Genomic DNA, 13,482 nt, shown 5'->3' on the forward strand with positions numbered 1-13,482 from the left:
TCTCTTTCATGTGCAGCCACTGTGTTTCACGCTCTCTTTGAATTGGAGAATGTTGGCTTTCATACATGTCCAAAGGGCAACTGGGTGTTCTCACATATATTCTTAGAATCATAGCGCCCCTTGAGTTAGATGGAATTCTAACTGAGACATGTCCATATGGCTTGTGTTCTTTTGGATAGCCACCTCTCCTTAGATTGGAAAGGGCTCACTTTCACTCAGCGCTCAATATTATTGTTTGCTTTAGAATGAATGTAGTCTCTTACCTGGCTCCCAAGGACTCTCATTCCCTTCCACATTCATGCATGTCCCAATGGACGGCCTTCCATTTGGATTGCAGGGACTCTTTTTAGGTCTCACCTGCTAGACAATTTGGGTGAGGATGTGGTGTAATGGCCAGAGCTGCCGACTTTGGAACTGGAGAACTAGCTTCGAGTTTGGTGTCGTCTCAACATCATGTTATTCTGGGCAAATGACTTAGGGCCTGATTACGACCTTGGCAGATGGGATACACCGTCAGAAATGTGATGGATATTCCGTCCGCTCTATTACAAGTTCCATTATATCCTATGGAACTTGTAGTATGGTGAGCGGGATATCTATCTCATTTGTGACGAAGTATCCCATCCGCTAGGGTAATAAACAAGCCCTTAATCTCCCTGTTACTAAAATAAATAAATAAATAAATAAATAAATGTGTACTTGTGTATTGTAACTGGTGCTCTTGTAAAGTGCTCCAATACCTTTGGGTCAAATTTGTGCTACGTAAAGAATTTTTGCTTAATAAAACTGCAAAAAAAAAGAATTGTAGCTGTCTGTTTGCAAAAGACTTTTCGTGGACTCTACTAAAACATACAGTGGGATTAGAGCCCGCCCGTGGCTTAACATTGGAGGTGTATTGTTGCTCTCATTTGCTTCCTACTTTTTCAATGGCTTGCCTTCCACTTCTTGTGTTTGCTCCTACCCTGGAACATAGCCTCTTTATCCTTCCTTTTCAGAGAATGACTTGTATTCTCCCACTGCTCACATTCAGGCAACTACTTTTTTATTTTCCTTTCAGCACCCCATGAGAGTGTACATGCTTTCTAGCTCTTTGCCTCGTGTGCTGGTTACTCCCAAATAGCCGCCCCACACACTCTTTGTTGCTTCCTCATTCCTGTGCTCGAATCTTGTCTATTGTTTTCCCCACCCCTCCCTGGCATTTCTTTTTTATGTTTACTTTGTTTTTGCCTCCCCGAGGCACAGCCTCAAACACCTCTGTTGCTCCTTTGCCCCTACAAATTTCCCCATGCTTCCAACTGACCCGCTTCCCCCACTCGCTCATCATTTGCTCACTGAACCCATTGTAGTCCTTTACATTTTATTTATTTTTTTGAGGGCCCAGCAGCAGCCGTTTGCTGCCAGACCACTCCACAGTGCAGAGATATATATTTTTATTTACCAATCCAAATGTCATTTGCCATCGTGAACTGGCAAAAAAAAGGGTGGTGCCCGTGTCATTCCTTATGAATGCGCATTCGTGGTGGCAAAGTGCGCTAAAAAACGACGTGGCTGCCAGTAGCAGCTGTGTCATTGCAACTTTTTTCTTTTTTTGTGTTTTTGCAAGCATTGGCAATCCCTATTGGCTTTGTCAATTTTTTCTTTCATCCCCTTTGGGTTAGACAGAGTCTTCTCTCACTCATGTCCCAAAAGCCATAATTGATTTTGAATGGGAGGGAGGCCCCTCTCACACCTTCGGCAAGAGGTATCCTGCTGTTTGGATTAGATCAAAAAGGCGGTTGCTTTCGGGACATGATTCCTACCGTGTCGACCTTTCTGCTTTGCCTTCCCCATACAGAACAGCAGCGAGCACTCTCTCTATGGTCAAAATATTCTGCACAGAAATAGAAGAGGGACAGACGCCTTTGGGTATCTAGGCACACACACTTTTATGGATGTGTACCTTTTACTGATTTATACCTATGCACTATGTTAAGTTTGCATGAATAAGGCTACATTAAAGTAACCACGAGTGAAAATGGTCACGCTAGACTGAATAGAGAACTTGCATAAAAAACACAAATCCAGTTTTTTTTTTTTTGTAAACAAAGAGGTCATATCACTTGACCGTAAAGGGAAGTAATGCAAGTTTTCCTGTCCAGGTGAATTTCTTTCCTTTCCTTGAGCTATACAGGGCGAGTCATGTTTTTCTTAGGTTACCCCACTCTCTCTACCTCTCTGTTTGTGTAAATATAGTAAGAAGATTTTCAGGTAAAACTTTCACAAAACGATCACTTGTATAAGATAGCATATGTAGATATATTTTATTTCAGTTATTTACTAATACATTTGTATTTTTTTTTTAATTCTTGCTGATGGGCTGTTGCTATTGAAGATGAAACACTTACCACACCTAGTCCACTGAAATACTTATTGTGATGGTGAACATTACTACCCCGTGGTCACATAATATTTACTCCATGCCTCTGGCAAACATCCCCCCACTCATGGCTATAGACAAGAACACAGTAGGTAGCTGTGGGTCAGGAAAAAAATATTATTTTCAACGAAATATTTCGTTAAACATCAAAGTACTACCAAATTACTTCCAAATGTGTTGCATTTCATTAACTGGAAGATGTTCACTCTGTTTTTTAAAATCAAGTCCGATGGGAATGTTTCTTCAGCGCTCGTGCGAGATTTACAGGGTGAGAAACGTAACTTTCAGAAATACAGAGCTGGAGGACAGGGAAGGAGAATAAAGCACCATTAAAATTCAACAGTAGAAGCGTTTTCTGGTTGTGTTCTCTCTTTTCGGTTTCTCAGCAGGCAGATGGCATCAGACGGGTTTCATCTGATGTTACTTCGGTCAAGCATTGGACAGCCAGCCCCTCAATCCAAGGAAATAGTGTGCCCATCCATGCAAATAATACAAGAAGCTTCAGAAATATTCCAACATGGACAGCCAGCCCCTCAATCCAAGGAAATAGTGTGCCCATCCATGCAAATAATATAAGAACCTTCAGAAATATTCCAATATCAACCCCTCTAACTTTAACAATAACGTACATGCACCACTGATAAACTCAACATTGAACAAACCCTGCCAACCACATACAACCACAACCAACCAGTAACGAAAGACACAAATTATTGATGGAACTCCCAGGTGTGCTCAAATCGATATTGGGAATATGTTGTGGTGCCAGAACAATGATACTAAGCACGTTACACAATAACATGACAGCAGCAGACTGGACGTTTTGGAGCAATGGCCAGAAGTGATGCAAGAGTTAAATCAAGTCAAATCAGGCTTTTCAGTGCCACCGACCTTTCCCAAAATTAATCAGTTTCTAGATTGAAACATTACTGCCTTAACACCGCCCCCGACTTGCCACTGCCTATTGTTCAGTTTCCTTATTTTTGTTTTCACATATTTATCTTCCTCCAAGGTAAGAGTCATAGACTCCTGTTCACAAAGGTGTACACACCTGCATATTTACTCACATGTATATTTAACACTACATCTAGTAGTTACTTTACAGTTTTTTTGCTATTGACCATTTCCAAATGAAAATGTACTTCTAGGTGTAGAGTTACTTGTCTACACCTCCCTGCTGTATCCTCCTACACCAGGATTTACAAGTGCAAATGTACTACTCATAGCTTTTCACAGATAGATGGAGACCTCCACCACCATGGCAGAGGTCTCCGTATGGAAAAGTGTAGGGAAAATGGTAAACGTTTATTAAACATTAAAAAATAAGAATAATGAAGTGTACAATATTAATGTAAAATAATTTAAAATATTTATTTCAAACCTAGATTCAAGTAAATAAAATGTTACATCACATTAACTCAGTGTATTAAATAAAGAAGTAGATTTATTACATTTTGAAATAATATTTCTTAAAGAATAATTGTAATAAATCCCACGTACAATAAAAATGTTATGTTTATTTATTATTTATTGAAATATTTTAAAGGTTATGTACAGAGTTAAATATTTTTTCAGACTTCAACAGAAGTTTCAACACTTAATTTTAATATGCAATAAGTGTATTGTTAAATTTTATAAAAATACAATACATATTTTAATTATATACACATTTTAACATTAAACCAGTGGCTGTCGGTAATTTTAGGAGGGAGGGGCTGACGGGACACACACGCACACATGCACAATCATTTACACTCATTCCTTTGCACACACATCCATTAACAACACTCTTTACCAAATATTCAAACATACACACATGCACCAAACATTCATTTTAAAAACACACACACACTTACCTGCATCTCAGCCATGGAGGTGCCAGGAGGGTTCAGACTGCTGCCTTCCCTCATTGGTTGACCTAGGTCAACCAATGAGGGAAGGCAGCAGTCCTACGCCTTGGAGGTCCCAGGAGTGTTAGTACTGCTGCCTTCCCACATTGGTTGACCATAGGTCAGCCAATGAGGGAAGGCAGCACACCCACTCTCATCACAGAGTGGTATGGGGTCAGTGAGACTGTTGACCCCACCCCACTCTGTGACGAGGTGTCACTGATTCACACTTGCCCATTGCGCTTCAGGGCTTAAAACTGAAGCTCCCAGATCAGAGACAAAGAGTGACACTACTCCTCGTCACTGAGGGGGAGGGTCTCGGGGACATTTGCTGAGCTGAGGAGGTGATGCCCACAGGAGCTATGATCTCCTGAGACCAGCAAAGATCAGCTCATGCAGCCAGGAGCCTGCACAAATAGCGCATGTCCAGCTCCTGACTGCGTGACCTGAAAATGAAGAGTGTCTGTCAGGCTCAACTTTGCTCAGCCTGACACCCACTCTTCTTGAGGTGCAAAAGGCAAGGGGGCGTGGCCCTTCAGCCCCATAGGATGGGCTGCGGCTTCATTAAATAATTGTCTATATGACTATATATATAATATTGTTTAATGTAGATATAAAAAAAATCGAATGTGTCTATAATAAATAAATATTATATTATTAGAAAATGTAATAATAAACTTCAGTATTAAAATTAAATATGTAACCTTATGCCAAAAACTAAAAATAAATTAATTCCATACTTACATTTTAATACATTTTACTATAGAAGGAATACAAATATTACTCTATGTTGGTTTCTTTTCAATGATTAATATATATCTTAAGTAAAAATAATTGTTTTCTATGGGAATGTGTTGCAGTACATGTGATTGACCTTGGCTGATGCTGGACTTACTCTAGGGCTGAGCTGGAGGACATTTACTACTGTCTTGAGACCTTTTGGGCTGTAGTACCTTTACAAATTTGGAATGCCAATAGGGTTTAGGCTTTTTATGAGTGTGTGTTTGTATTTGCATTTCCTTCCATAAAACCTTTTCTACCTTCCCCTAAACCCCTCCCATTTAGGTGTAGGTATTCTGTATTTTCAGCCTCACCCCAACACTCTTCGAACCTCCCCCAAATTCTTCAAACTTTTACTAGTAAAAAGTGGACTTGTGTGTTTGGAGATCTCTGCAGCTGTGGGAAATACCTCTGCACTGACAAAATAGGAATGGCACAGGTGGAGGTCCCTTCACAGAGATAAGTGACTAGCATTTTCTGGTATGCACAAAATCCTACTGTAGTACTAGAGCAGTACTACTTCAAGTACTGCAAAATACACTTTGTGAATAGGCTCCATGAACTTGGCTTGGGGCTTCAGCACACGTGCAGCACTAGGGATGAGCGACATTCCTGCTCGACGCAGCAGGAGTAAAAAATGTAAGAAAACAGGATATCCTTTGCATTGCCTCTATGTGTGGGAGCATTTGGTGGTCCAAACTCAATATTTCTGGGGTTATTAATAGGCACACGTGCCTCATTGTTTTCAGGCACTATTAATAGTGGGACGGGAAGCTCCCAAAGCTAGGAGCTGGACATGCGCTATTTGTGCAGATTAAAGGGCAGAGTTTGCTTTTCAGGGCCAGTCTCGCAATGCTGTTTCTAATCAAGTTCGTTTTGTTTTACTTCTTCTGGGCATCTGCGGATACTGCACCAGGATGAACCAAAAAGCACAGGGGCAACCATTGTCAAGGCACATTCTGCGTCTCATGGCCGGCGTCCAACATTCTGCCTTTACCGACCAATGGGATGCCTCTTGCCCAGCATCAGCATTAATAGTAAAGACTATTTTAGTAGCAGTCACCAAACGCTTACCTGTCCCTAGGCACTTGAATAACACGTATTATTATTAAAATAAAATAACATCAGAAGGAAACATGGCTGAGTTTGTTGTTAAGGAATTCAAACCTTTGAACTGTAGGACTGATGGCAAGCTGTCAGCTCACTGAGCTATCTTACCATTGATCTCACGGTGCCACAAAAATACTCTGTTCATCCGGATTGTTCTCTCGTTTAGAAGTGCAAACGTGATTTGGTACTATAATTGTTGACAGTGGAACCAGGAGAACTGAGTTTAATCCTCCCCAAATTGACAAAGATGTGTGGTTTATCGACAGTCAAACGATCTCACTTTCACCCATCTGTTTTGTCTGCTAAATGTTGTAGCGCTGGAAACAAGCACACCACCCCCATTGAACACTATAGAAGAACATGCCTACTTGGATAGCAAACATGTCTGCCATGAGGACCATGAACACAAAATTATTGTCTGGGTCCCTGTCGTATGAGTATATACCCTGTGCAGTGTGCTGGAATACCACTGCACATGCTCCTGACACCACAAGAAAGTGACCCTGGAATTAAATCAGACTCCTGGACCCACTATTAAACAAACAGCACTTAGATTCCCTTGGACGTGATCCTGTTGCACATAACAGTGTGTGTGCAGACAGGTCCGGCAAAATATCCACTGTTTATTGTCAAATCATCTAAAAACATCACAAAAAGAATTAAAAAGAAGTGTAACTAAGATGCCTGTAATTTTTGATATAAGAATATTACAGATCAATTATATTAGTATTACATGCCTACAAATCCAGTAAAAATCAGTGGATTCACTGGTCGGTTTTGGTGAACTTATAAAGATGTCGTAAAACATGATGTGATCTTTGAGCCCCAATGTATGTTAAAAGGAAGGCTTGCTTTAAAGAGAATTTATGTGTATTGACAGCAATTAACCTGAAGGAACCTTCCAATTTGTAAGGCATCATCTGTCCTTTGCTTACCCAGCAGATAGATGGTTATCTGTCTTTTATTTGAACCCGGGGGGCAGATATCTTCTGTTGTGAAAAGCAATGGAATTATTAATTCAGTTCTTTAAGGCATTGCCTATTACCCATTCACAGCAAGTGGGCAGTGTAATATCACAGCTGAGCTTAGGATATGGCCTTCACTACTGATCATTGACAAACAACGTGATATTAGCTGTACCATAAAGGCACATATTTCTTATTTGTCTATTCAATTCACCTTTCTACTTTTTGCTCAAAAGCAAAGTAAATTTCAGTCAGATCCACTGTCACTGATTTCTCTATCTCAGTCATTTCCTCATTACCTCTCTCGGTTTTTAGATCTCTAATACTCTCACACTCTTACACCTTCTTTCTCATCTCTCTACCCCATCCCTCTCCCTCTTAGTTCTCTCTCTCTCTTTTTCTGTCTCTCGCTTCTAAATTAATGGATTTTTCCTGAACATAGACACATTGGCAGGCTCTGAATATAAATTGGAGGGAGTCTAATTTACAACTTGCATTCTCAACTCTTCCCAAACCTTCCTTGGATTAATTATTTCCATAGGAGACTCAGATGGAGTTAGTAGAAATGCTAAGCATGCAGTAATGTCCGTCCAGCAAGCAAGTTCCCCTCGGCAGATGGGAGGGATAGCTCTGCTGTTTGAGGTGCGGGTTGGTAAGAGCCGGGGGGAGCTGTGTTTTATAAGTGGCTCTAGCACTCTCGATCCCTTTGATGATAGTCGTCAGAGGGATCCCTCACAATCTCACAAGCCAGTGTCTGAGGTACACAGCAGAACTATCCCTTCACATAGGCACTAACCTTAAACAGATCATTTATTCCCTATGATCTTTCATTCCCGTGTTGTAGATCAGAGCATCTCCATGCACTGCAGTCTGTAGTTTTAGCAGGGTTGTCTCTCATGATAATATGGGCTCTTGTCTTAGAGAGCAGGTCTAATCCTACAGATAGTAAATGCTCTGTCCTTAGACATCAGAGCGTTCTGTCGTGATATTAGAGGCACTTTATCCCGATAGATAGTACATACTGTGCAATCAGACTGCAGGGCTGTCCCTCGTGATATCACAGGCACTCACTTTGGATAGAAGAGCTATCCAGTCTAAGATTACATGCTCCAGGGGTAGATGTCTCTATCTCGTCTGACCAGTCGCAGCTCGCGGGACGGAAAAGGGGCGGCGTGGTGGGGGGGGCAAAAAAAACATATAGGGCCTGATTCCAACTTTGGAGGACGGTGTTAAACCGTCCCAAAAGCGACGGATATACCACCTACCGTATTACGAGTTCCATAGGATATAATGGACTCGTAATACGGTAGGTGGTATATCCGCCACTTTTGGGCCGGTTTAACACCGTCCTCCAAAGTTGGAATCAGGCCCATAATAATAAAGAACTGCTCTGGTCCTCGACTGCAGGCTCCCAGCCTGCCCTACGTCCAATCCTAATGCTGCTTTTATTCTGCTGCCAGCATGAAAGCAGCGCTAGGATTGGTCACAGCACCCTGCCAGGGTGCTCCGAGGCAGAGTGAGAGTCTCTGTCTGCTCTCTCCCACCCGGCAACCCAGTGCTGGGTTGGAGAGAGCCTAGTATGCATGTATGTTTGGCCAGCCGGATACGGCCGGCCAAACGTACATGCACACTAAAGGGGAGTGTGCACTCCCCCTCTGTCCCTGTCACGCCCCATGGCCCACCCCTTTTACAGTAAAAGCATAATAAAAGTAGTTTATTATGGTTTTACTGTAAAAGTTTTTCAGCTGGTGGTGGGGGTAGGGGTTGGGGTGGTGATGCTACTACGCCATAGCAGAGGATCTGACTGATGCAAACACTATCCTGAGATAGAACTACCCCTCCAAATGTTATGGGCACTAACCTTAGACAACCCCCTGCCTTACAGCACTGCTAAAGATCACCGTACTCACACTCTCAGTCCCCTAACCTATCCCTCACCTCATTACAGGCTCCTGCATTAAACAGAAAATAGCCCCTACTATCCTTAGACATCAAGCCCATGTCTCATGAATTTGGAGGTGCTAACCATAGAGAGTTTAGTTCTGGCCACTCTTTCCAAGACTGGGAAACCAGAGAAAGGCTTAGACAAACAGGGAGGGAGTCAACTTTGACAGCTGGTGTGATCTTCAGGATCGACTTCACTCCCTTTCTCTTTGTGTGCAAACTGTCCGCAGGAGAAGAGGCCATCTTACAGTACAGCAAAGAGGTCATCCAGTCGTACACTAGACACCATATTATCCTTTCCGGTAGGAAACCAGCCATCTTTTGGTAAAGCACAGGGGTACAAAAGACTGACTACTCTCTGGTGCACCAAAGAGACTGCTTCGTGTCACAGCACAGAGGCCATCATGTGGGACAGCATAGTAGACACCTCTTGTCTGTAGACAGAACCAAGGTGAACCTGAGTGAGAGCATGTGTTCTACAGTACAAAAGATGGGCTATTCTGTGGTGCAACAGAGAGACCGCCTTGTGACCACCTCTTATAGAATGTTATGCAGACAGCATGGGTCAACTTTTACCATGGCATCAAAGTACAATTGTGCAGCAGAGCACCAAACAGCAACAGCATATACCTGTAGATCAGAGAGTAAGCCTACATTTTCAAATGATTCTCTTTTTTGTTGAGTTTTATTTTTCCTTGTACTTTCACAAAATTGTTTTTTTATGTATTAGGTTTCCTTTATTGTGGCTTCTGTGGGAAGGCATTTCTCTGCTCAAATATCTTATATATGACATAAACCCTATAGCAATGTAGTACTTATCATGCATCTGTAGAGCACAGAGGGTCACTGTAGTGCATGCATACCCGCAGTACTATAAGGGAGTTGTGAAGATGTAGATATGTGTGCGCGATGGGCAGATAAGGGCAGGAGTAGTGGATGAGGTGAAGCCCACATTACAACTTTTCTGCTTTCTTCCTTCACAGGTAAGAAGAAGGTGGCCTTGTTTGACAGCCAAGCCCCCATCTGCCCTATCTGCCAGGTGCTGCTGCGGCCGGGGGAGCTGCAGGAGCACATGGAACAAGAGATGGACAAGCTGATTCAGCTGAACCTCAGGTATGGACCAAAGCCCCTTTCTCACCTTAAAGACCCTTAGATGTGCCAAACTATCCCGACAGTTGCAGAAGTACCACCAAACTATGACACCTCAGGCTTAGAGGACCACAACTAGCTCTCCACCCCTCAGAAAACCACAAGACTGTCTATCTTTCGTCATTAGGACCACCAAAGAACCTCTCCTCATGCCCTGCCGTCCACCAAACCATTCATCCAGGTCGAAAATAACCACCAAGAAAACCCTCTTTAGCCAGTAAGGATCACCAAATGATCCCTGCCTGGCCCTGGAGGATTGACAGACTATTCCTTCCCAGACCGTGAGAGTCAACAAATTACTTCTCCTCACCGCTTAAAGAACAAGCAAGTGGCCTCCTCCTGCATGCCAACCCAATAAACCATTTCCTCCCTGCACCTGTGCTCCTCAATGAATTCCTTTCCTGCCTTGAAGTACTGTTAGACAGCACAACCCAGCCCTGGCAGACCACCTACTGAATGTGCTCCAGCTCATGAGGGCCACCAAGCTCTCCGCATGTAGTCTATGGGGAGGTGTTTGAGGGTGGCACTAGACTCTGAAAACGATGAAGTTATAGGAGTCTAGATGTGTGTCTGGGGAGAAGCTCTTACCTCAGGAGAATGGATACATGTGTTTCTGTGAGAAACGTGCATCGGGAGAAGAACTTGCATGGGGTTAAAGTAAGTGTGTGAGTGTGAGACACAAATAGCTGAGAATCAGCTGCCTACGAGGACCCATATATCTGGAAGAGAAGCACAGTCACCTCAGAAACATGGGTGTAGGGGACAAACGTGTGTGTGTGTGAAGTATGACTTTCTTAGGAGCATGTGTCTGGGGGAGAAGTATGCCTGGGGGAGATTCTCGTGTCTAGGTGTGCAGCACGGTGAGCTGTTGGGCATGCTTCTAAGGGAAAAGCACATGTCGGGGGAGAATCATCAGAAGCATGTGTCTGGGAAGAAGTACATGTCTGGGGGGATCATCAGAAGTGTGTGTTTGGTAGAAGGACTTGTTTGGGGGAGAATCATCAGAAGCGTTCGTTTTGGGAGAAAAATACCAGAAGCATGTCTAGGAAGAAACACATGTCTGAGGGGATCATCAGCAGAATGTGTCTGGGAAGAAGCACTTGTCTTGGGGAGACTTATCAAAATCGTGTGTCTGGGAAGAAGCACATGTTTTGTGGGAAATCTTTAGAAGCGTAGATCTGGGAAGAAGCACATGTCTAGGAAGAATCCTCAGAAGCATGTGTCTAGGGAAAAACACATGTTTTGTAGGGAATCATGAGAAGCATGTGTCTGGGAAAAAGCACATGTCTTGTGGGGAATCATTAGAAGTGTGTGCCTGGGAAGAAGCACATGTCTGGTGGGGGGAAGAGGGAGACCATCAGAAGCATGTGTCTGGGGAAAAACACATGTCTTGTGGGGAATCATTAGAAGCGTGTGTCTGGAAAGAAGCACATGTCTGGTGGGGGGAAGGGGGAGATCATCAGAAGCATGTGTCTGGGGAGAAGCACATATCTGGGGGTAATCACGTATCTGGATGTGCAGCACGGCCAGCTCAGAAGCATGTGACTTTGGGTGGAGGATGGACTTGTCTCAGTAGAAACAGAGTTATGGGGAAAAACATGTATCCAGGTAAATAACCTGCCTAGGGCAAAGGCATGTGTCTGGGGGATAAGCGCTTGTCTATGGTGGGTGAAATGCGAGTCTGGAGTGTGTGTTTAGAGTACAGTCGTGTATCTAGGAGGAGAAGCATATGACTTGAGGGAACCGCATTTCATGTGATCATGCCACATCTGAGAAATTAGTGTGTAGGGGAAAAGCACAAATTGGAAGAATTCGTGCCTGGAGGAACAGCACTAGCCTGGTACTAGCCATGTGGCTGGGGTAGAGGGAACGCATGTGCCTAAAATGAGAAGTACCTTCCCCAGAGACGAATACTAAACTCTGGTAGAAGTGCCTGCCCTGGGGTAAGAGACTGCCTCAGGGCGAAGCAGGTTTCTTAAGCCGAAGTACATGTCTTGTGAGAAGGGCCTGTCTCAGGATAACAGACTGTCTGAGGCCAAAGCTTGTTTCCTAAGTCGAAGTACATGTTTGGTGGGAAAGGCCTGTCTGTGGATAACAGACTATCTCAGGTAGAACGATGTTTCTTAGGCTGAAGTGCATGATTTGTGAGAAAGGACTGTGTGAGAATAATAGACTACCTCAGGCCGAAACATGCTTCTTAAGCCGAAGTACATGTTTTGTGAGAAAGGCATGTGTGAGGATAATAGACTGCCTCAGGCCGAAGCATGCTTCTGAAGTCGAACTATATTTTTAGTGAGAAGTGTGTGCCCTGGGATGAGACTGTCTCAGGCCGAAGCATGTTTCCGAAGTCGAAGTACATGTTTTGTGAGAAGGGCCTGTCTGAGGACAAAAGACTGTCTCAGGCCGAAGCATGTTTCTGAGGCTGAAGCATTTGTTTTGTGAGAATCGCCTGTCTGAGGATGAAGCGTGTTTCTGAGGCTGAAGAACATGTTTTGTGAGAAACACCTGTCTGAGGATGAGAGACTGTCAGAGGCTGAAGCATGTTCCTGCGGCAGAAGAGCATGTTTTGTGAGAGTCGCCTGTCTGAGGCTGAGGGACTGTCTGTGGCCAAAGCATATTTCTGGATCTGAAACATTTGTTTTGTGAGAATCGCTTTTCTGAGGATAAGAGACTGTCTGAGGCCGAGGCATGTTTCTGAGGCTGAAGCACATGTTTTGTCTGAGGGACTGTCTGAGGCGGAGGCATGTTTTGAGGCTGAGTGAGGAGCAAAAGCACGTGTCTTGGGAGAGGCCAGTGTTTTGGGAGAGGCACGTGCCCGAGGTGATCCCCCTGATGAGTGCAGCGGGGGGACGTTTGGTTAATAGAGGAGAGGGCTGATTTGCAGTCTCCAAGCCTATTGCTCATAACCGCAAGATGAAGGAAGAACGCCCTGTTTCTTTGTGCGGCACCGGCCACGGTGCGTGTGTGTAATTTATGGCGTCGTTTGGGTCTGTTCCAACTTCATAAAGTCCCCGGCAACTGAATACGCAGGTTGGAATGAAGGGAGGCAATTAGTGGCCGTGGTGGCCTATCAGGGGGAAGGCAGGTGCGCCGAGGGAGAGGGAAGCGGCCTACAGGCGGCCGGGGCCTACCGCCGAGCAACGCCGCTAAATGGTAGTGATGGGAAGGCCGCCTTTAATGGGAAACGAGAGGAAGGCCTAAATCACAGGGCTTGACAGGGGCCATTGTG

The 13,482-nt window shown here is 44.0% G+C and overlaps 1 protein-coding gene across 5 annotated transcripts in view; it reads left to right on the forward strand.

Annotated features, from left to right (window-relative positions):
• RNF220 (ring finger protein 220) overlaps positions 1-13,482 on the forward strand; it is a 539,236-nt gene that overhangs the window by 335,175 nt on the left and 190,579 nt on the right. For all 5 annotated transcript variants that reach the window (XM_069232799.1, XM_069232801.1, XM_069232802.1 and 2 more), the window contains one exon: positions 10,088-10,217. In XM_069232799.1, the coding sequence (XP_069088900.1) occupies positions 10,088-10,217 (130 nt within the window). The remainder of the gene's footprint in view (positions 1-10,087; positions 10,218-13,482) is intronic.

This window comes from Pleurodeles waltl, chromosome 4_2 (genome assembly GCF_031143425.1).
Source record: "Pleurodeles waltl isolate 20211129_DDA chromosome 4_2, aPleWal1.hap1.20221129, whole genome shotgun sequence".
Classification (NCBI taxonomy): domain Eukaryota; kingdom Metazoa; phylum Chordata; class Amphibia; order Caudata; family Salamandridae; genus Pleurodeles; species Pleurodeles waltl.